Source organism: Staurois parvus, unplaced genomic scaffold (assembly GCF_062004578.1).
Source record: "Staurois parvus isolate SC_StPar_1 unplaced genomic scaffold, SC_StPar_1.0 ptg000488l, whole genome shotgun sequence".
NCBI classification, from domain to species: Eukaryota; Metazoa; Chordata; class Amphibia; order Anura; family Ranidae; genus Staurois; species Staurois parvus.
In genome coordinates, this window is record NW_028318284.1 from 2,235,587 (window position 1) to 2,260,978 (window position 25,392).

The 25,392-nt window shown below is 44.6% G+C and overlaps 1 protein-coding gene across 7 annotated transcripts in view; it reads right to left on the reverse strand.

Annotated features, from left to right (window-relative positions):
• The window catches only part of LOC149452212 (zinc finger CCCH domain-containing protein 11A-like), a 334,496-nt gene that overhangs the window by 136,429 nt on the left and 172,675 nt on the right, over window positions 1-25,392 (reverse strand). For all 7 annotated transcript variants that reach the window (XM_089689656.1, XM_089689657.1, XM_089689655.1 and 4 more), the window contains one exon: window positions 17,950-18,057. In XM_089689656.1, coding sequence (XP_089545782.1) covers window positions 17,950-18,057 — 108 coding nt within the window. The remainder of the gene's footprint in view (window positions 1-17,949; window positions 18,058-25,392) is intronic.

Below are 25,392 nucleotides of genomic sequence, written 5' to 3' on the forward strand. Positions count from 1 at the left end.
GATATGTGACCTCTGATATCATACTGTCAATGTGGAAAAAGCAAGGTCTATAAGGGAAGGAGGCAAACGCCGGTGAAAAATGAGAACACCTTGTAGAGGGATGCTTCCACCACCATATTTCAGTTAGGCCGGTTGATGATGCTCAGGTGAATAAATCATGATTTAGGTGTCCTTTGCATGTTAGATGTATCCAGATTATAATTTAAAATATTTTTATCCACTTGCCCTCCAGAGGATTTATGTATGCATTTTGATCATATCCCCCTTAATCTTCTCTTATCAAGAGATAATAAGTTCAGTTAGTCTATCCACATAGCTGAGCTCTTCCATGCCTCTTTATCAGTTTGGTTGCCCTTCTCTGCACTCTCTAGTTCCCCAATATTCTTTTTGTGAACTGGTGCCCAAAACTTAACTGCATATTCTAGCTGAGGTCATATTTGTACAGGGGCAAAATGATATCTCTCTCTCTGCAGTCTATACCTCTTTTAATACAGGAAAGCATGCTATTAAGCCTATGATCTATGATCCTTCTCTACTGATGCCCCCAGTTGTACTCCCCCCTAGTACACCCTGTTCCAAATTTAAATGCAAATTCTATTTAAGTGTAACAAAGATTAAATATTTTGTTTTTCAGTTTAACTCATGGATGGCATTGTGTCTCAGGGCTCTTTTGATCACTGAAAACGATCTCGGACACCTGTGATAATTAGATTGGCAGGTGAGCCCAATTTAAGGAAAAACTACTAAAGGAGGGTGTTCCACATTATTAGGCAGAGCACCATTTTCAAGCAATATGGGGAAGAAAAAGGATTGCTCTGCTGCTGAAAAGAGTGAAATATTTCAATGCCTTGGACAAGGTATGAAAATATTAGATATTTCACGAAAATTTAAGCGTGATCATTGCACTATTAAGAGATTTGTGGCTGATTCAGAGCACAGACGGGTTCATGCAGATAAAGGCACATTGAGGAAGATTTCTGCCAGATCCATGCATCGGATCGAGAGCAGCTGCTAAAATACCATTATATAGTAGCAAACAGATATTTGAAGCTGCTGGTGCCTCTGGAGTCCCATGGACATCAAGTAGTAGAGTCCTCCAGAATCTTGCAACTGTGCATAAATCTTCTATTTGGCCACCACTAACCAATGCTCACAAGCAGAACAGCTGCATTGGGCAGGAAAATACATGAAGACTAATTTTCAAACAGTCCTGTTCACTGATGAGTGCCGTGCAACCCTGGATGGTCTGGATGGAGTAGTGGATGGTTGGTGGACGGCCACCCTGTTCCAACAAGGCTGCGACGTCAGCAAGGAGGTGGTGGAGTCATGTTTTGGGCCGGAATCATGGGAATAGAGCTGGTCAGCCCCTTTAGGGTCCCCGAAGGTGTAAAGATGACCTCTGCAAAGTATGTGGAGTTTGACTGACCACTTTCTTCCCTGGTACAGAAGGAAGAACTATGCTTTCCATAATAAAATCATCTCCATGCATAACAATGCACCATCTCATGCTGCAAAGAATACCTCTGCATCAATGGCTGCTATGGGGATAAAAGGAGAGAAAGTCACGGTGTGGCCTCCATCCTCCCCTGACCTCAGTCCTATTGAGAACTTTTGGAGTAAAAAAATACTGTTCTCATTAGGAGGTTTGTTCAATAAAATTTGAATTGTACTCTTAATAGTTGATAACATGAGAATTATGCTGACTGTAGTTTACATCAATTATTTAGGTAAATGAGAAAAATATCATTTGCATAATAATTTGGAACAGGGTGTATGTATGATGCTTGTATATTTTAAGCCCCCAGTGCATAATTTTACATTTATCAGCATTAAATCTCATTTGCGACATAGTCACCCAATTAAATAGTGTATTGAGGCCGGCTTGTACGTTGGAGACATTCTGTTATTCCACTGCATAGCTTGGTGTCATCTGCAAAAACTGAAATAGTATTTTTAATGCCAGACTCATTTATATATCATTTATAAATATTAAAAAGTAAGGGTGCTAACACGGAATTTTGGGAAATACCACTAATAACCTTAGACCATTCAGGGTAAGTAATCAACAACTAGTCTCTGAATATGGTCTTTCTATCCATTTATATGGGGTAGCACAGTGGCTAAATGGTTAGCACTTCTGCCTGACAGTACTGGGGTTGTCGGTTCAAATCCCAAACACGGCACCACCTGCCTGGAGTTTGCATGTTCTCCCTGTGCCTGCATGGACCTCCTCTGGGTACTCCGATTTCCTCCGACACTCCAAAGACATGCTGGTAGGTTAATTAGATCCTGCCTAAATTAGCCCTAGTATGTGTATGAATGTAAGTTAGGGACCTTAGGTTGTATGCCCCTTAAGGGTTAGGGACTGATGTTAATGTACAATATATATGTAAAAGTGCTGGGTAAATTGACAGCGATATATAGAAGTACCTGAAATAAATACATTTACAAACTGATTTTTCCAAGCCTGTTGACTTTACCTTTCCGTTAAAACGTGTGTGGTGGGGGGCGTGGCTTGGACCTCCACTGCAGGCTCCCTCATGGCCTTGCCACTATAATCCCCATGGGGCGGAATCAGCACCAGACCCCCTGGATGGTAACGGCGAAACGGGCCGGCGGTAACATGAGCCGGTTCGTGACCCGATCCTCGGCCGAGGCCTCGGGTGCCCCCGCCTCCAAGATGGCGCCGGCACCTCTCCCCTCCTCATCCCCTGTGGATACAGGGCTCCATACAGAAGAAGGGCAGGTAAGCCCTCGGGGCTCTCTCTCTCCCCTCCTTGGGACCCTGTTTTGCAGGCACAGCACACACAGGGCACACAGAGCAGAGAGATGCAGGGGAGGAGCTGCGGGATCTCTGAGGATGGCTGGGATCTGCAGTCCTACATGCGGTCCCTGCACACTTACATGAAATCCCTTCCTACAAAGGCAGATTTTGAGCTTTAAACTTATTGAAAGCACACACAAGCAGGACATTTTTGATCTTAAACAAGACATTTGTGTGCGCATGGAAGAGATTGAAAATACCGCTGACGGTCTGTGTACAAACCCAAGAAGAGACCCTTAACTCCCATACGGTTCTTATACAACAGGTCATGTACCAACAGGATGACACTGAGAACAGAAACTGCCGTAACAATATTTGGATCAGGGGTGCCACGGTGTGCAGGTGCCTGTCTCTCTGCAGCTTTCCCCTCCTGCCCCCCCTCATCCTGTCACGGCCCTTTCATGTGGGCTGTCCAGGATGAGAGGTGTGACTTTTGTCACTCCCCCCCTCTCCTGTCTCCACTTGGCCAGGGAAGAGGGCAAGCAACTCACCAGGGTGTCCAGGCCACGGCAGTTACACTGACGTCGCACGGCCCCGACAGGCAGCGTGGGCACAGGGGTTTTTTCGCACGCTTGCACTCGTCAGATGACAAAGGCCGCGCTCCTGAGAGCACGGCCCATGTCAAGGGGGCGTGCTTCGTTGCCGTGCGACGAGGCACGCAGCTCCCGGTTGCTAGGACGACCAGGGACGCTCCATACCGGCCTTAAGAAGGCTGGTGGGGAGGGTCTGGTGCTGGTTCACCGCTGTGCAGCTGGCAGGAAAAGTCTGCTCTCTGGGGCAAGACCCCTGCAGCACTCTGCAAACGACCCCAAAGGGATATTTATTGCCATCCCTGAGCTGGGGGGGGGGGGGAATTATTATTAGTACTGCTGCCCTGGGGTGGAGATCGAGGGGATTATTCCCACTACTGACACGCTGCAGCAATACCCAACGCTTGGGAGGATCATTACTACTTCTGACACTGATGCTAAGATTGGGAGGATTATTCCCCAAGGAGTACACTGCTGGTACTAACGACTGGAACCTGCTGTTAGGACCCTCTGTTGTGTGCTGAAGTGGGTTGCCCCCTGGACTGTCACCTGCTGTGAACCCGGGACCATCCCTGCCGGAGCCGTGTGTGGATGCCCCCGTTTATCCCCCCTGGACTGTCCTTGAACCCTGTTCCCCCTCTGCTCCCTACTTGGATTACAAATTGCTAGAGACTCTAGCTTTGCCCCCTTGGAGACGGATTACAATTATTTTGAGTCCTCTCCTTGCTATTGCCCTAGACTGGGTACTGCCACGCTATCTGCAGACCCCATTGAGTGACTGTCATTTCTTTAATAAAGCTCTGTGTGTTTATCATCTACTCTGTGTGTTCTGTCCTGACTACCCCCCATCACATACTGGTTGGCAGCGGTGGGATCAGAACACTAAGAGATGGCAGACGAGAGCCAGCTGATGCCGGACCAGGCTCGGACCAGCGAGTACAGAAACTGGACTATGTCATGTTTGCAGGAGAGGGCCAAGGAGCTATCCCTCGGTGCGACCATTGAGGAGGCTGACTCCCAAGGTACTCCAGCAAGGGAGGAGAGCAGACCAACCCTGGCCTCCCCCGCAAGCCATAACCAAGGATCCAAAAGCCCCTCGCTTGCTCGGGTGGAGGAGGAGATGGCCATCCTGGGGTCAGACACCACAGTGGATGACAAGCGGGAGGTTATCCGGAGGGCCCACGAGAGGGAGAGCCAAGGGAGCCACCGAGATCTAGGGGCTGTTCTCAGCCAAGTAAACGAGGCTGGGGAGGAACACCGTCGCCTTCCTCAGCCGTAAACTACTAGATAGGGAAGTTGCTTATGCTACTGTAGAAAAAGAGTGCCTGGCCATAGTTTGGGCCCTAAAGAAATTACAACCCTACTTGTACGGCCGGGTGTTCACCATTGTCACTGATCACAACCCCCTCAAATAGGGTGTCCGGGGACAATGGGCGCCTCCTCCGATGGAGCCTCACTGTCATGCACCGCCCAGCGGTATCTCTAGGGACCCACAGAACGAGATTCCCCAGGACGCGGAGTCTAAGTCCCAGTCTGCCTTTTCACCAGAGCCCCTGATGGTGGGGATGGACTTGGTGCAAGACTGAGACCAGGTCGCGGTGCTGAGTGCACCCAACTGTGGTAGAGGGGTCCCGCTGAGGGTATGTGCCAGGGGTGAGCCTGATGTGAAGGGCTGACAGGTCCACGACCCGTGCGGGATGGATGGATGACAGTCAGGGGTAAGCGTCTTCAGACAAGCCAGGTTGGTAACGGTGGAGGCAGATCGGTACAGAGCAGTAGGCGAAGAGTAAACAGGTCAAGAGCCAAGATTCAGCAACAGGAGGAACAGATGACAGGAACTAGACCTTGCGGCAATCTGATCATCGCCTGGCTAGTTTAAATAGCGTGCCCAGCACCGTCATTGGTGCCAGGCGCGCGCCCACATGCGCAAGTGCGCATGCCTGGCCGCATCTGCCGCTGCTGGGGGCGTCCAGGTCATAGTGCCTGCACATTGGTGCGCCTAGACCATGTGCCGTGGCGAGACCCGCGATCCCTGACATTGCCCCCCCCACGGGCAGCCTCCGGATGCCCGACTGACCCCCCTTCAGTGGCTGGTTTCTAAAAAATTCCCGAACAAGTCTTGGGGCATGAACGTTTTGGGCCGGTTCCCACGAATTTTCCTCTGAACCATAACCCTTCCATTTAACAAAAAACTGAGTCTGACCTCTCCTTTTCCTATAATCTAGGATTGCCTCTACTTCAAACTCCTCCTCTCCGTCGATGTTTATAGCCTCCGGTGGTCTAGACCTACGATCCGGAAAGGGGTCTGGTGTTGCCGGTTTTATTAGAGACACATGAAAGACCGAATGAACCTTAAGAGATTCGGGGAGTGTGAGTTTGTAAGCGACTTCATTGACCTTGCGTCTCACCAGGAAAGGACCCAGGAACTTAGGTGCCAGTTTCCTCGATGGGCAGGACATTTTTAAATTCGGCGTGACTAACCAGACCTGGTCCCCTGGGTGCAAGCTTAATTCCCCTCTTCTCTTCCTATCAAAAGCCCTTTTATTGTCATCCTGGGCTTTTGCCATTGCCTCTTGCAACACCTTTTTTATTAGAATAAAACAAATGTAACATATCCTGTGTAGCAGGAACTGTGACGTCCAGAATTGTTGTATGCAAACTTTTTAATGGTACAAAATGGGCCATCTTAGACAAGCGATCTACAATCACAAAGATTGCTGTGTGATCCTGAGAGGGTGGAAGTTCCACAATAAAATCAATAGAGATCATTCTCCATGGCCTGTTTGGTATCGGTAGAGGTCGTAGTAGACCCCAGGCCTTGTTCCTAGTAGGCTTGTTTCTTTGGCAAACGGTACAGGTTCTAACATATACCTCACAATCCTTGACCATATTTGGCCACCAGAACGTGCGCTGCAATAGCTCCAGGGTCTTACGTACTCCAAAATGCCCTGCTAATGGGTGATCGTGGCAATAGCCCAGTACCAAGCTACGGGCCTCCTCGGTACCACGATCTGACCCTCCTTCCAAAAAAGTCCCTCCCTACTCAGTAAGGGAACACCGGGTGGACTTGGTATTCCTACGGATGCGGTTTGCAATTTGGAACGGAGCTCGGTTTGGAGGACTAGGAAATTCCCCAAGGACAGAATGGTATCAGGTTTCGGGATCTCTTCAGGGTCCTCAAAATGCGGGAGAGCACATCAGGCTTTGTATTTTTTTTACCCTGGCCTATAGGTGATGTGGAATGTAAATCTTGAAAAGAATAGTGCTCACCTGGCTTGACGTGGTCTTAATCGCTTTGCTGTCCTCAAATACTCTAGGTTTTTGTGGACCATGAAGATTAAGATTGGGTGTATAGCCCCCTCTAGCAAGTACAGTTGCAAGAAAAAGTATGTGAACCCCTTGGGATTACGTGGAGTTTTGCATGATCGCGAGACCCGCGATCCCTGACACTCACCCTCCAGCCCTACAATTTCACCTATCAGTATAGACGGGGAAGCCAACACCAAAATGCGGATGGGCTATCCCACCAGCAGGACCCACAGTATCAGAGTTAGGACGCACAAGTGCCTTCAAGGGAACCCGGTCGGGCCCCCTTGCCGACATTTGTGAAATGGAAGGGGGAGGAGTGTCACGGTGTGCAGGCGCCTGTCTCTCTGCTCCTCTCTGCAGCTTCCCCCTCCTACCCCCCTCATCCTGTCATGGCCTTTTCATGGGGGCCGTCCAGGATGAGAGGTGTGACTTTTGTCACTCCCCCCTCTCCTGTGTGTCACTGTGTGCAAGCTGCCACTCTCTCTGCTCCTCTCCCTCTCTGCAGCTTCCCCCTCCTGCTCTCCCCCCCCTCATCCTGTCACAGCCCTTTGATACAGGCTGTCCAGGATGAGAGGTGTGACTTTCGTCACTCCCCCCCTCTCCTGTCTCCACTTGGGCAGGCAACTCACCAGGGTGTCAAGGCCGCAGCAGTCACACGGACGCCGCACAGCCCCGACAGGCAGCGCAGGCACAAGGGTTTCTTCCCGTGCTTGCAATCGTCAGATGACAAAGGCCGCGCTCCCGAGAGCACGGCCCGTGTCAAGGGGGCATGCCTCGTTGCCGGGCGACAAGGAATGCCACCCCCGGTTGCTAGGGCGACCAGGGATGCTTCATACCGGTTCCTCCCTGCCGGCTATGTCCCAATATATTATGGAGACGGCATTACCTGTTCTAGACCCCCAAGATGTATTGAATCTGGAGGAGCCCTTCTCGATTATAGAAGTTCTGGGAGCAATTAAGGCCCTGAAAACTGGTAAGTGCCCGGGTTCGGACGGATTCACTCCACGCTTTTACAAAACACTCACCAACTAATTACCCCCACTTCTGGCGCAAGCGTTTAATGTTATCGATTATTTGATTGTACCTTCATCATCTTTTTTGTCTGCCACTATTTCGGTTATTCCTAAGCCAGGTAAAGACCCTTCTCATTGCGGTAGTTATCGTCCAATTTCTCTACTTAACCTGGATGTTAAGCTTTTTGCTAAACTTTTAGCGAACCATCTTTCCCCTTTCCAACCAACCTTGATTCACCACGACCAGGTTGGCTTTGTCCCGGATCGTGAAAGCTAGGGATAATACCTCTAAAACAATCCATCTTATATCAAGCAACACGGCTTAAAGGCTTGCCTACTTTCATGCAACGCTGAGAAGGCGTTCGACTGGCGCTTTCTCGTCTTACCTTGGAACAGATCGGTTTTGGTTTGCGGTTCCTTGGTCGGATTATGTCCCTCTATTCTCATCCTTCTCTTTGTTTTAATAATGGAACATCTTGCGAGAGCCATACGAGCGACCGACTCAATCTTGGGCATCCACACTCCCTCCGCACATCACAAATTATCCTTATACGCCGACGACCTTCTAGTTTACGTTCAACAGCCACTTATTTCCATCCCCAGTCTTTTCCATGAATTTCATAGATTTGGTTCCTTCAGCAACTTTAACCATTTTAATACCAGGCAATTTTACACCTTCCTGCCCAGGCCATTTTTCACGTTTCAGCGCTCACACTTTGAATGACAATTGCGCGGTCATACAACATTGTACCCAAACAAAAATTTTATCATTTTCTTCACACAACTAGAGCTTTCTTTTGGTGGTATTTAATCACCGCTGGGGTTTTTATTTTTTGCTAAATTAACAAAAAAAGACCAAAATTTTTGGAAAAAACACACGTTTTTCTTTGTTTCTGTTATAAAAGTTTACAAATAAATAATTGTTCTTCATAAATTTAGGCCGAGATGTATTCTGCTACATGTCTTTGGTGAAAATAACCCAAATTAGGATGTATTATTTAGTTTGTAGGAAAGTTATAGAGTTCACAAACTATGGTATAGATCTGAAAATTGATCAATCCTAAAGTACTGACAGCCAATCTAATTTCTTGAGGTCCAAGAATGTCAGAATAGTACAGATATCCCCCAAATGACCCCTTTTTGCAGAGTAGACAGTCCGACGTACTTCATAAGAGGAATGGCGAGTTTTTTGAAGTTGTATTTTTTTTTGTCATTTTTCGGAAAATGAAAAAAATAAAAAAAATTATTTTCACTATTTTTTGTTTTTTACATACTGTCACCAGTGCAGTACAGCATCATCATATAACTGGCATGGCGGTGAACAGGGACACTGACTGGTGACAATATGAAAGAAAAAAAAATATATATATTTTTTTTATTTTTTTAATGTTTTATTACATTTTTTTTTAAATTTTTGTAAGATTTTTTTTCATATTTTACTATGACCAAAGAAGTACAATGTTACCATAGTACATTGTACTACCGTATTTGCCGGCGTATAAGACGACTTTTCAACCCGTGAAAATCTTTTGAAAAGTCGGGGGTCGTCTTATACGCCGGTATACGACGAGCCGGTGTCAGGGCGGCACTTTTTCGAGGGGCGGCGCCGCCCCCCCTCCTCCTCCAACGGACACCAAGTACAGGGGTGGGCAGAGGGGCTGCTGTACCTTACCTGGCTCTGGTCCCGGTCCCACGACGATCCGGTCCAGGAAGCGCGGCTGCTCTTTCTTTCAGTTCGGCAGCTCGATGGTCCCGCCGCCCGCTCGGCTCCGCCTCCTCACCGGTGATTGGGCGCCAGCACTGGAAAGGCACACAGGCGACCAATCACCGGCGAGGAGGCGGAGCCGAACGGCCCTGCGAAAATCAAGCGGCCGAACTGAAAGAAGGAGCAGCCGCTCCTCTCCCCCACTGACACTAACGATGGGGCACTATTCCTCCTCCATACTGACACCAACGATAAGGCACTGTTCCTCCCCAACTGACACCAACAATGAGGCACTATTCCTCCCCCACTGACACCAACGATGGGGCACTATTCCTCCTCCCCACTGACACCAACGATGGGGCACTATTCCTCCTCCCCACTGACACCAATGATGGGGCACTTTTCTCCCCACTGACACCAATGATGGGGCACTATTCCTCCCCCACTGACACCAATGATGGGGCACTATTCCTCCCCCACTGACACCAACCATGGGGCACTATTCCTCCTCCCCACTGACACCAACGATGGGGCACTATTCCTCCTCCCCACTGACACCAATGATGGGGCACTATTCCCCCCACTGACACCAATGATGGGGCGCTATTCCTCCCACTGACACCAATGATGGGGCGCTATTCCTGCCACTGATACCAATAATGGGGCGCTATTCCTCCCACTGACACCAATGATGGGGTGCTATTCCTCCCACTGACACTAATGATGGAGCACTATTCAGTGGGAGGAATCGTGCCCCATCATTGGTGTCAATGGGAGGAATAGCACCCCATCATTGGTGTCAGTGGGAGGAATAGCGCCCCATCATTGGAATACCATACTGAAATACCATACCATATTGAAATCAAATCTGATGTTTTTTCATTTTTATTTGGTGTGCGTTGGAAGAGGGGTAGTCTTATACGGCGAGTATAGCTCAAACCCTATATTTTAACAGGAAAAGTAGGGGGTCGTCTTATACGCCTAGTCGTCTTATACGCCGGCAAATACGGTACTTTGGGGAAGTGATCAGTATTTTATTTTTTTTTTACACAATTTGCTTATAGCAAAGAATTACTTTGCTATAAGCAAGCATTTACCTGAATGACATAGATTCATTCAGGGTTTTTTTTTTTTTTTTGTGCTTAGCTGTGATTTGGCCACAGCTAATCACATGATATGTTCATGTGACCTGCTGTGACCATTCACAGCTAGGCACTAGTATACAATGGATGGCATGAATGAAGCCATCCATTGTATACAACTGTCATGTGACCTGCTGTGATTGGTCACAGCAGGTCACATGGCAACAGGGGCTGGTACTCAGATCTGTCATGGGCCGTGTCCGAGGTACACGGCCGGTGACAGATCGCGCTGCTGCGCGGCTCTGCAACCGCGCGAACTGCGCATGTGTGGGAGGATGCCAAATGGCGTGCACCCGGAAAGGTAATACATTTTTGCCGCCACCAAACGGCTATAGGCCGGGCGGCTAATGGTTAAACTTAATATCTCTAAACGGAGGCCCTCAATATTTCTTTACCTTCCCATGTACGGACGAACCTTCAGCCTAACTTTTCATTTCAATTGCGTCCGAAGGCTATCCATTACTTGGGGATCCAGATTTCGACCGATCTTAATGCTCTATTTTTCCTTAATTATTTACCCTTACTCTCACGTATCCGAAGGCTTCATGGTGACACCCATAAAGGCTGTAAAAGCAATCATTTCTCCCTCTCTGGCTGCATTCCTATGTCTTATCAGGAGATAAGAGGGGGACAGTGGAGGAAGGGGAGGATCAGAGAAGTCAGGATCAAACAGCTTTTTTACACAATGCAGAGGATTAACTGTGCATACTGTGCAGAGGATTAAGTTGTTATACTCACTGTGCATTCCACAGTGAGTATAACAATCACACTTTACTGCATATACAGACTGATTTTACTGTTGTGGGTTTAGTAACACTTTAAGTGTTTTTATTTTTCCAGTATGTACTTGTTGTTTACAGCCAACATTGAATGAAATCAATCGTGCTATGGTCAGTGCTACCCAAATATTCTTTTATGTGAGCATTAGGATTAAGCTCTGTATGGTTTGAGATTACCAGGTCAAGCAGAGCATCATTTCCTGTTGGGGCCTCTATGAACAGTACCATAAAACTTTCTTGTAATAAATTGTTAGCCTTTAACTGATCCAGCAGTGCCATTACTCCAGTCAATTTCAGGGTAGTTAAAATCCCCCATTATTATCACGGTGCCAGCCCTTTCTATCTGTGCAAGGAGCCTCCACCTCCTCCAACACTGGGTGGCCTATAAGAAATTCCTATGATTAACTTTGCTTCAGCCTCATCACACTTTCCATTAACTAGGTCCTCTTTCACACTCGCTTTGGGATCACTTCTCCTATAGCGACAGACACCACCACCTTTCCGTTTTAGCTTGTCTCTCTGAAAGAGAACATAGCCAGGAATATTAATAGCCCAATCAAGTGAAGAATGAAGCCAAGATTCAACAATAACAATTAAATCATAGTTCTCTTCATGTACCAAATCTTCCAACTCACCCTGTTTAGCTTGGCAAACTTGGTGAACAACCACTAATTTGTCACATTTTGCACATGTATTTTGCATATTTTTTTGTGTAGTACAAATAGTACCATTTCCAAAGGCTGTTTGTAACATGTGAACCTTCTTTTCACCTGCCATAGCCCTCCTCCATATCTTACCCAACTGCACCCACCATTAAGGACTGATCCCTGTCTGACCCCTTATATTCTAATGCACACTCCCCCCCCCTCTCAATCTTGGTTTAAATACTCTTCCAGCCTTCCCATAAACCTCTCCCCTAGCACAGCAGACCCCCATTCCATTTAGGTGCAAACAATTTTTAGCTCATAGGTTCTAACCAATGAAAAGTCAGCCCGATGCTCTAGAAGCCCAAATCCTTCCCTCTTACACCAGGTCTTTAGGCATGCACTCAGTTCTCTACGCTCCCTCTGTCTTTTCTGTGTCGTGCATGGCACAAGCAATATTTCAGAGAATAATCACCTTGGAGGTCCTTCCCTTCAACCACATCCACATGCTACCACATCCAGTAATCAACAAATAATACATCTAACAAGATAATGTCACCTTTACCTGCAAAATATGTGCATTTATTTTTGTTAAACAAGTGCTCTATTTCTACAGGAGCCTGCAAAGTATTGCACCAGCAATCAGTGGATCATGGGTGCAATGTCAGACTCCTGCAGACTTCTTCCAGCTTTCTTGCCTGTACCTTTTGTATGAGCTTTCTATTTAACCACTTGAGCTCCTGAGGATTTACCCCCCATAATGACCAGGCCTCTTTTTGCTACTCGGCGCTGCACTAATTCAACTGATAATTGCGCGGTCATGCAATGCTGCACCTAAACAAAATTTACATCCTTTTTTTCACACAAATAGAGCTTTCTTTCAGTGGTATTTGATCACCTGTGCGCATTTTATTTTTCTCACTATGAACAACAAAAGACCAAATATTTTGAAGAAAAACAATATTTTTTACTTTCAGCTAAAAAAAAATATACAGTAAACTCAAAGTTAGTTATAAATTTAGGCCAAAATGTATTCTGCTACATGTTTTTGGTAAAAATAAATCCCAATAAGTGTATATTGATTGCTTTGTGTGAAAGTTATAGCGTCTACAAACTATAGTATAGATACTGCAATTTACGAAATTTTTTTGCTATACAGCGCTGCGCTAGTTTAATGGACAATTGCGCGGTCATGCAATACGGTACATAAATGAAATTTATGTCCTTTTTTTAACACAAATAGAACATTCTTTTGGTGGTATTTGATCACCTGTGCACTTTTTATTTTTGGCGCTATAACCAGAAAAATTTTGAAGAAAAAAAATGTTTTTTGAAAAAACAATATTTTCTCATTTTGGTCATAAAAAATATCTAAAAAAACTAAAATTTTGTCATAAATGGTGAGTATTTTGCAGATCTCATTTTTTCTCACAAGGTTTTGAAATATAGAAAAAATATGATTTTGTTTTCATTCTTCATTTTCCAAAAACTTTTGGCAACAAATTAGATCTGCAAAATACTTACCGTGCTTTTTATCAAATTCCTTGGGGCGTCTACTTTCCAAAAAGGGGTAATTTGGGGGGGTTAGGTGCTATCCTGGCATTTCATGGCCTCCTAAACTGTGATAGGTAGTCTGGAAGTGTAATGAGGAAATAAAGCCCTTTAAAAGCCTGAAGGTGCTTATTGGATTTTGGGGTCCTGTACTTGGCTAGACTGCCAAAAAGTCTCTCACATGTGGTACCCCCATACTCAGGAGAAGTAGCAAAATGTATTTTGGGGAGTAATTCCACATATAACCATGGCATGTGTGAGCAGTAAATCATTTAAGTGATAATTTTGTGTAAAAAAAAAAATATATATTTATTTTTGTCATTTTCGAAAAACTTGTGGTAAACAAAAATTCTTCTACTGATTCAACATTCCTCTCAGCAAATAGTTTGGGGTGACTACTTTACAAAAAGGGGTCATTTTGCGGGGTGGGGGCGTTTTATTCCCAGCATTAGAAGTTTATGCCGCACATCATTTACTCTTCTAACCACCTGAAGACCAAGCCTTTTTGTTCACATGAAAAAAATCTGTATTTTTTGCTAGGAAATTAATTTAAACCCCCAAACATTATATATTTTTTTTAAAGCAGACACCCTAGTGAATAAAATGGTGGGTACAATTTTTTTATGGCACAGTGCTCGCGCAGCATTTTTTCAAAAGTAATTTTTTAAAAAAATATATATACTTTTTTTACTTTTAATGCACAAAAACACAATATATTGGCCAATTGTTTGGCAACATATAAAAGATAATGGTATGCCGAGTAAATAGATACCAAACATGACAAACTGCGCATGCCCCGTTCAATGGCGACAAACTGCAAACATTTTTAATATCCATAGGCAGCGCTTTAAAAGCCACCATTTTAGATTTACAGAGGAGGTCTAGTGTTAGAATTACTGCCCTTGATCTACCGTTCACGGCGATACCTCACATGCATGGTGCAACCGCTGTTTACATAACGGCACAGGGTCAAGGCTTGTGCACACAGGTGTGCGTGCATGGGAGGGGCAATTTTTTATTTTATTTTTTTTTTTTAGTTATTTTGATTTTTTTATTATTTTTACATTGTACCTTTCATTTTTTTTTTTTTTATCACTTTTAATGCTATAACAGGGAATGCATATAACCCCTATAACTTCAATGGGCATTGTCATATATTCTTTTTTGAGAAATCTGGGGTCTATCAGACTCTAGATATCTCCTCTGCCCTTACATTATCTAATCAAACCAAAATCGGTGTGATCAGATGCTTTCCCAATTTACAAATGGCGCTGTTTATATCCTGCGAAACTGAAGTGATGAAATGCTTGTAGCTTCCGAATTCTTAAGACTATAGAGATGATTGGCACCATTCTGGTCTCCAATCAGCTCTATGGTCAGCTGGCAGAAACACCGGCTGCATTTTCAGGTTCCCCTGATGGCACGGGACTGCCCGAGAAGGCCGTGGAAGGCAGCGGGGGAGGGGGGACATCATCTCCCACTGCTTGTAAAAGCAATCTTGCAGCTAATTAGCCACTAGGATTGCTTTTACATGAAAGCCGATCACCGGCTGAAAAAAACAACAGCAGGATGATGCCTGCAGCTGCAGGCATCATCCTGGTATAACCATTCAAATCCAGTGATGTACCAGTACATCGCTGTTCCTTGTTGGTTATATATGCTATGTTCTTTTATTTTGTATGCAGCCAGTGGACTGAATGAAAAAATGAGAAGAAATCTCTGCCAGAAAAAGTGTGTGGTATGCCCACCATTTGAATATACCACCTGCATCCACCCACTTCTAATGGTGGGCACACATTAGGTCACACTTTGCCACAAGTGCCAGTTCCAAGATTGAATAAATGTCTAAATAGTGGCACGCTTGAATAAAAATTGTCCAAGTATAAGTGGTACCCCATATGGAGAAATGACACCAAGTCCCAAACTATCTTGCCACTGCTCCCCATGTAGTCTGGGCATCCCGGCGGGCTCCACGTGACATCTTTTCCCTCGTAAATCCGAAACTTATAAGTATAGCCTGTTGTCCTCTCACAGGTCTTCTACATCTTGACCCCATAATTGGCACGCTTGCAGGGGAGAAATTGTTTGAATGCAAGGCGGCCAGAAAAATTAATAAGGGACTCCTCAACACAGATGTTTTGCTGGGGAGTATAGACATCTGCAAGTTTTAGGTTAAGGTGATTTGCGAGGGGCTGAATTTTGTGGAGCCGGTCAAATTCAGGGTTACCCCGAGGATGACAGTGTATTGTCGCTGAAATGCATAAAACACATTATACTCTCATATCTATGCCTGGCCATGGCAGCAGAGAACACGGGCATATGATGAATCGGGTCTGCGGACCAATAAAACCGCAATTCATTTCTTTTAGTAATGCCCATGTTGAGGGTTAGACCCAAAAAAAATTTAAATTTGAAAACCGTAATGAGTTTCCATGCAAATGGTCTGGCAAGGTTTGAATTTGGGCTGGCGGCAATAAATTGTTGTGCATATAAACTGCTTTGATCTACAATCAATGCATACAGATATTTCGTGAAAAACATCTCCAAAAATCAAGGAGGTATGGGAAAGACCAAGATGTACTAGACCGCTGGTACTCGCCAGTTCACCAAAAGGTAGAGCGGCACTAGTACTGGCACTCTGCTGCATATGAGAGTCATCAAAATTTACCGGCAAGTGCTCAGAGATCAGGCCTGATTCTGCGAACACTGCGGTTTTGTGTGCAATGTATCAAGTGACAGTGACCTACTGACACTGCACTTGCTGGGGGAGAAGGGGGCGTAAGCGTAGGGGCCAAAACGCAGGTGTTGGCAGGTGCCGGGGCTGATCCCGCTAACGCTGCGTTTTTGGGGACGCTATACTAATGTGAACGCTGGTATAGTGCTGACCTGATCAAAGATATTGACCCGTTCAGACACTATACTAGCAATGGAGGTTTATTGGACATGAGCGTGTTCCTGGCAATCAAGTAGTTAAATGTGATGACCGGTGTACTGACGGGCAATCTGACGTTATCTTGGAGGGGTGTGAAAACCAAGGGAGCGCGAATCACGTGTATATAAATATATATATATATATAAGGCTGACAATTTTGAGAAAAAAAACAACAATATTTTGGACTTTTTGCTATAAAACATGTCCAGTAAACAAAATTAAAAAATCATGCTAAAAAAAATCCCAATACGTGTAAATTATTTGGTTTATATGAAAGTTATAGCGTTTACAAATGGCGGGAAAGATACTGGGATTTTTAATTTTTTTTATACTAATAATGGCGGCGATCAGCGACTTATGGCAGCGATCAGCAACTTATGGCAGGACTGCGGCGGACATTTTGACACGGGGGGGAACTGACTTGGGGTCACTGACATCCCCAGTGACACCAATACAGTGATCAGTGAAAAAAAAACCCACTGACACTGTAATAATGGCACTGGGGAGGAAGGGGTTAATATTTTTAGGGTTTACTGTGTGAGGGGAGTGTTTTACTAGGGGGCGGGGGTGTGTGTTGGACGGGGACAGGCTGATCTTGAGAGAGAAACTCTTCTCTCCCTCTTCAGCTTGTCACGAGCTGTCAGGGAACTGACACAAAGCAGGGCTGTGTATAAACAATGCAGCCCTGCTCTCTGTCAGCGATCACCGTGAATCGTGGGGAAACGGCCCATAATGACTGGCCGTGACCCAACGGTGGAGACCCGCTGCTGACACCCGCGGGACAGGTAGGGCGGGCGCCTCAAACGCGCCCCCTACCTGTTTTGCAAAACCACGTTTTAAAACGTGGTTTTGCCTGCCCGTGCCGCCCTGCAAACGTACATATGCAGTGGCTGGGGCTGAACAGGTTAAAAGTTGGAGGAAGTGTCAATGGACTATGAGGGCGCTTAGGAGTGCCTTCCCAGTCCACTGTGAACTACAAGCCGTCTCTCTGGGTGTCAGATGGGCATTGTCGTTTCTCAATTCACATATTCCTGTGAATGAATTATGCAGCTGTGTGGGCACAGCTGCAACAGTTTAAAAAATGTTAAAATGTGACAGCGGTTGCAGGGAAGAGGAACCTGCCCTCTGTCAGAGGGAAAGGGGTAGCTGAACAGGATACATCTTAAATACTGGTGTAACATGTTCAAAAGGTGAACTTATCCTTTAATATTTCTATGTACAAAATACAACTGACATTAGTCCTCTATTAATGAGGTTTTCTAAAGGACAAATTGTATTCTAAAAACACAAGCAATATAATCTCTTAGACTGTAAGCTCCAAGGAGCAGGGCCCTCTTGTATTGAACTGTATTGTTGCTGTATCGTTCTATTGTAAAGCGCTGAGCAAACTGCTGGTGCTATATAAATCCTGTATAATAATAATAATCATGAACAGTGTGTAATTCTGATTAAGGACAGTAATTAATCCTACACCAAATTTTCAACAACATTTTTGTAACTCTTTAGAACATATAACATACTTTTTTTATGGTGGGCATCAGGACCAATAATGGGTGATATTCTCTTCTTTCCAAGTCTTTCAGAGAGTGTTTTCTTCACAGCAGGAAAGCTTTCTCCTCCTGAAACAGCTTGTAGAAAAAATAATTTATTGAAAGTACACTGTTGCAATGCTTGTCCTTTCTTAAAAGAGAACCAAAAGCCAATATGTATATATACTGTAGTATCTAGTTACATCTATGCAATGTAAGGAACACACAATATTCTAACTTTATTGATACAGTGCTTTCTGTAGCTTGCATAAAGATGCTGAGAAGTGGAAATACCAGACTCACCTGCCTGTACAGGTTTGTTTCTTTTCTGCATTTGCTTTATGTACTCCCAAAAGACTACTTTGGCTAAAAATATGCTAAAATGTGTAACAATAACCCACCTTCTTCTTCAGTAAGAGGTCATAGGTGGAACACAGATAATCCATTCAAATGAACAGAATGACCCATAGAGTTGCATATTAAATCAGCATTGTGCTGCAACATGCGCATCCTTTTTTCTACCTGAGCTCAGCAGAAGAAGATGTGCACACTTGTTAGTCCCCTTGTGATAGCAATAAAGATAAATTAACTGGTTGCCGACCAGCCACAGTGTTTTTACTGAGGCAGGGCAGCACCACTGAGCAAAACGCCGTCTTGAAAAGTCATTCTGCAAAACAGGTGGGGGCGCGTGCCCGACATACCTGTGCTGCTGATCGCGGCCGCGGGTGTCAATCACCGGATCCCGGCCGGTCATTACCCACTGACTCCCGGCGATTACCGGCAATCACTGACAGGGAACACGGCTGCAGTGTTTACACTGCAGCTCTGCTCTTTGTCAGTTCCAAGTACGCTGATCCTGAGAGAAGAGTTTATCTCTCGGGATCAGTGTGTTCCTGTGAAGTACACCCCCCGCCCCCTAGTAAAACACTCCCCTCACACAGTTAACCTTTTCATTACCTAAAAAAATGTTAACCCTTTCCCTCCAGTGCCATAAGTACAGTGTCAGTGTTTTGTTTTTTTTTTTTGCACTGATCACTGTATTGGTGTCACTGGGGAAGTCAGTGACCCCAAGTCAGTCTCCCCCCCCAGTCTCAGAATGTCCGCTGCAGTCCCGCCGCCATAAGTCGCTGATCGCCGCCATTATTAGTATAAAAGAAAAAATCGCCGCCATTTGTAAACGATATAATTTTCACGTAAACCAGAATACGCAGAACACATTTTGGCTGAAATTTATGACGAAATTTGATTTTAAAATTTTTTTACTGGACATGTTTTATAGCAAAAAGTCCAAAATATAGTTTTTTTTCTCAAAATTGTCAGCCTTTTTTTTTATAGCGCAAAAAATAAAAAAACGCAAAGGCGATCAAATACCACCGAAAGAAAGCTCAATTTGTGGGAAAAAAGGACGTAAATTTAATTTGGGTGTAGTGTTGCATGACCGCGCAATTGTCAGTTAAAGTAACGCAGCAACGTAACATTAACCGCTTCCTGACCATCATATACCAGAAATACTGCTACAGGGCGGCATGGGTGCACAAAATCACATATATGTGATTAACGATTCCACGATGTTCACACCCCTCCCAGATAGAGTCAGATTGCCCGTCAGTACACCAGTCATCACATTTAACCCCTTGATTGCCAGGAACACGCTCATGCACAATAAACCTCCATTGCTAGTATAGTATCTGAACGAATCAATAGCTTTGATCAGATCAGCAATATACCAGCGTTCACATTAGTATAGTGTCCCCAAAAATGCAGCGTTAGCGGGATCAGCCCGGCACCTGCCAGCACCTGGGTTTAGTCCCTACACTTACCCCCCATCCCTTCTCCCCCAGCAAGTGCAGTGTCAGTAGGTCACTGTCACTTGATATATTACACACAAAACCGCAGTGTTCGCAGAATCAGGCCTGATCTGTTAGCACTTGTCAGTAAATTTTGATGACTCTCATATGCAGCAGAGTGCCAGTACTAGTGCCACGCTACCTTTTGGTGAACTGGCGAGCACTAGTGGCCTAGTACATCCCGATCTTTCACATATCTCTTAAATTGTAAGCTCCCAGGATCAGGCCCTCCTAACCCTCTTGTATTGAACTGTATTGTCTCCCGTTACACTGTAAAGCGCTGAGAAAACTGTTGGCGCCATAAATCCTGTATAATAATAATAATACCAGCACTGCAGTATGACTTGGTGATGTGGTGAGTCCCATAAGTGCAGTACAAGCTGGTGCGGTGGCGAGCACAAGTATTGTCACGCAGCCACCAAGAATTCGCACACAGGCCCATAGAGCTCCTAGTAGCCTTCCGGATGTGCTTGCAAATCCCGATTGACAGCCCACAAATTGTGCAGCACCCTTACTTCCCCCATTCACTGCCCAACCCGGAATTCAGGTGGAAATAGCAAATTTAACTACTCCCCTTGATTTTTGAAGCAGTTTTTCACGGAATATCTGTATGCGTTGATTGTGGATCAAAGCAATTTATATGCACAACAATTTATCGCCGCCAACCAAATTCAAACCTTGCCAGACCAGTCGCATGGAAACTCATTACGGTTTCCGAATTTACATTTTTTAGGGCCTAACCCTCAACATGGGCATTACTGAAAGAAACGAGTTGCGGTTGTATTGGTCCGCAGACTCGATTCACCATATGCCATGTTCTCTGCTGCCATGGCCAGGCATAGATATGAGAGTATAATGTGTTTTATGCATTTCAACGACAATACACTGTCATCCTCGGGGTGACCCTGAATTTGACCGGCTCCACAAAATTCAGCCCCTCGCAAATCACCTTAACCCAAAATTTGCAGATGTCTATACTCCCCAGCAAAACATCTGCATTGATGAGTCCCTCAATTTTTCTGGCCGCCTTCAATTTCTCCCTAGCAAGCGTGCCAGATATGGGGTCAAGATGTAGAAGACCTGTGAGAGGGCAACAGGCTATACTTATAAGTTTCGGATTTATGAGGGAAAAAGATAGTCACGAGGAGCACCCCTGATGCCCAGACTACATGGGGAGCAGTGGCAAGATAGTTTGGGACTTGGTGTCATCCTTTTTCCATATGGGGTACCACTTATACTTAGACAATTTTTATTCAAGCGTGCCACTACCCCAGATTTCTCAAAAAAGAATATATGACAATGCCCATTGAAGTTATAGGGGATATTTGCATTCCCTGTGCTAGCATTAAAAGTGATCAAAAAAAAAAAAAAAGCACAGTGCAAAAATAATTAAAAAAAAAAAAAAAAAAAAAAAAATCGCCCCTCCCATGCACGCACACCTGTGTGCACAAGCCTTGACCCTGTGCAGGTATATAAACAGCGGTTGCACCATGCATGTGAGGTATTGCCGTGAACGTCAGATAAGGGCAGTAATTCTAACACTAGACCACCTCTGTAAATCTGAAATGGCAACTTTTAAAGCGTTGCCTATGGATATTAAAAATGTATGCAGTTTGTCGCCATTGCACGGGGCATGCGCAGTTTTAAAGCATGTCATGTTTGGTATCTATTTACTCAGCATACCATTATCTTTTATAGCTTACACAATAATTGTGTTTTTGTGCATTAAAAGTAAAAAAAAGTGTATTTTTTAAAAAATTTACTTTGGAAAAATCGCTGCGCGAGTACTATGTGCCATAAAAAAATTGTAGTACCCACCACTGTATTCACTAGGGTGTCTGCTTTAAAAAAATATATAATGTTTGGTGGTTTAAATTTATTTCCTAGCAAAAAATACTGATTTTTTTCATGTGAACAAAGTGTCAGAAAAGGCTTGACCTTCAGGTGGTCAGAAGAGTGAGTAATGTGTGGCATAAACTTCTAATGCTGGGCATAAATGCCCCCACCCCCCAAAATGACCCCTTTTTGGAAAGTAGACACCCCAAACTATTTGCTGAGAGGCATGTTGAATCAATAGAAGAATTTATTTTTTTATCACAAGTTTTTGTAAAATAATTTTTTTTTTTTTACTTACACATAATTGTCACTTAACCACTTGAGCCCCAGAGGATTTACCCCCCTTAATGACCGGGCCTTTTTTTGCTGTTTGGCGCTGCACTAATTCAAATGATAATTGCGCGGTCATGCAATGCTGTACCCAAACGAAATTTACGTCCTTTTTTTCACACAAATAGAGCTTTCTTTTGGTGGTATTTGATCACCTGTGCGCTTTTTATTTTGTGCGCTATAAACAAAAAAACCACGAAAATTTTGAAAAAAACAATATTTTCTACTTTCAGCTATAAAAAATATATCGTAAACTCAAAGTTAGTCATAAATTTAAGCCAAAATCTATTCTGCTACATGTTTTTGGTAAAAAAAATCCCGTGCATTAGCGGGCAAACTGGCGCTATCTAGGAGGAGCGCTAACACTATCGGAAGTCACCAGTGACACTAATACAGTGATCAGTAAAAATCTGTTCACTGTAATCAATGACACTGGTGACAGGGCAGTGAAGGGGTTAACTGGGGGAGGGGGGGGGGAGGGGGCGATCAAGGGGTTAAATGGGATTTCTGGTGCACTAGCGGGCAAACTGGCGCTATCTGGGAGGGGCGCTAACACTATCGGAAGTCGCCAGCGACACTGATATAGTGATCAGTAAAAATCTGTTCACTGATCAATGACACTGGTGACAGGGCAGTGAAGGGGTCAACTCAGGGGGGGGCGATCAAGGGGTTAGACAGGATTATTGGTGTATTAGCGGGCAATCTGGCGCTATCTGGGAGGGGCGCTAACACTATCGGAAGTCGCCAGCGACACTGATCAGTAAAAATTGGTTCACTGATCAGTGACACTGGTGACAGGGCAGTGAAGGGGTTAACTGGGGGGGGGGGATTAAGGGGTTAAACAGGATTACTGGTGTACTGGCGGGCAAACTGGCGCTATCTGGGAGGGGCGCTAACTCTATCGGAAGTCGCCAGCGACACTGATCAGTAAAAATCACTTCACTGATCAGTGACACTGGTGACAGGGCAGTGAAGGGCTTAACTGGGGGGGGGGCGATCAGGGGGTTAAATGTGTCCTAGAGTGTTCTAACTGTAGTGTAGTGCTTGTGTACTCACTTTTTGGATGTCTTCTTCTCTGTCTGGAACGGAATGTGTCCAGGCAGAGAAGAATGACATCATATCCTGCCCTGTGTATTTGTCAACACAGGACAGGATAGGACAGGGACCGATCATGTGATTTCAGCCAGAAATCACTGGCTGAAATCTAATGATTGATCCCTCCTGGATCATATCGTGTCACCCGCGGGTCGGCGGGAGCGCGCGCACGCCCCGTGCCGGCGAAAGTGTCGGGAGCGCGGAACCCATTTTAAAACTTGGTTTTGCGCTCCACTGCCGCCCTGCACACGTATATACACAGTGGCAGGGCGGCAAGCGGTTAAATGATTTACTGCTCACACATGCCATGGGTATATGTGGATTTACTCCCCAAAATACATTTGGCTACTTCTCCCGAGTATGGGGGTACCACATGTGAGAGACTTTTTGACAGTCTAGCCAAGTACAGGACCCCAAAATCCAATAAGCACCTTCAGGCTTTTAAAGGATTTTATTTCCTCATTACACTTCCAGACTACCTATCACAGTTTCGGAGGCCCTGAAATGCCAGGATAGCACCTAACCCCCCCAAATGACCCCTTTTTAGAAAGTAGATACCCCAAGGAATTTTATAAGAAGCATGGTAAGTATTTTGCAGATCTCATTTGTTGCCACAAGAGTTTGGAAAAAAAAAACAAAAACATATTTTTTCTATTCTTTTTGTCTATTTCAAAACCTTGTGAGAAAAAATTAGATCTGCAAAATACTCACCATGCCGCTTTTTAAATTCCTTGGTCGATATTTTAGTTTTTTTGAATATTTTTATGACCGAAATGACAAAATCTTGTTTAAAAAAAAAAAAATTCTTCAAAATTTCTTTGTTTATAGCGCCAAAAATAAAAAGTGCACGGGTGATCAAATACCACCAAAAGAAAGCTCTATAACGTTCACACAAAGCAATCAATATACACCTTTTGGGATTTTTTACCAAAAACATGTAGCAGAATACATTTTGGCTTAAATTTATAACTAACTTTGAGTTTACTATATATTTGTTATAGCTGAAAGTAAAAAATATTGTTTTTCTTCAAAATTTTTGGTCTTTTTTTGTTTATAGCGTGAAAAATAAAAGCACACAGGTGATCAAATACCACCGAAAGAAAGCTCTATTTGTGTGAAAAATATGACGTAAATTTCGTTTGGGTGCAGCATTGCATGACCGCGCAATTATCAGTTGAATTAGTGCAGCGCCGCGTAGCAAAAAGAGGCCTTGTCATTAAGGGGGGTAAATCCTCAGGAGTGCAAGTGGATAAGTACCTGTAATAATAATAAGAATAGCACAGATCAATATACACTCACTGGCCACTTTATTAGGTACACCTGTTCAATTACTTGGCAACACAAATTGCTAATCAGCCAATCACATGGCAGCAACTCAATGCATTATGGCATCTGCACGTGGTAAAGACGACTTGCTGAAATTCAAACCGAGCACCAGAATAGGGAAAAAAGGGGATGTAAGTGACTTTGAACATGTCATGGTTGTTGGGGCTGGTCTGAGTAATTCATTCAAAAGCTGCTGATACACTAGGATTTTCATGCACAATCATCTCTAGGGTTTACAGAAAATAGTTAGAAAAAGAGAAAATATCCAGTAAGCGGCAGTTGTGTGTGCGAAAGTGCCTTGTTGATATCAGAGGAGAATGGGCAGACTGGTTGCTGCAACATTCAGATGGTAGGGTCAGAATCTGGCATAAGCAACATGAAAGCATGGATCCATCCTACCTTTTATCAATGGTTCAGGCTGTACCACGGTAGTGCAAGGATGTGGGGGATATTTTGTTGGCACTAGCAAGGTGTACCTAATAAAGTGGCCAGCGAGTATAAGTTTCTGAAATACCTTTTTTTTTTTTTTTTTTTTTTCAACGTCGTATACTGCAGTTACAGGACATCTAGAGGTTGCTCCCCATAGCACAGAGAGATAGGGGGCAGGGCAGGCAGTAAAGCTCTTAAGAAGCTGCAGACCTAACTGCTGATGTCACTCTACAAATATAGCTACCTGCAGATAGAATAGAGCACCCTGTAGAAGCTGCTACCAATCACACTCTGGGGCCCACCTTAAAGCCTTGTGTGTCATTTGAGGTGGCTTGCAGGGAAGAAGCTTTTTAAAGTAGAACTTTAGTCATTAAATTAAGTCATGCTTAAGTGTCTATACTGTTTAACCACTTGACAACTGGGCTATAGCCAAATGATGGCTACAGCGTGGTCCTCTAGTCCTGGGAGGGTGACATATGACACCCTCCCAGGACTGTGCCTCCCACATTGCATATTAACCACTTGAGCTCCTGAGGATTTACCCCCCTTAATGACCAGGCCTCTTTATGCT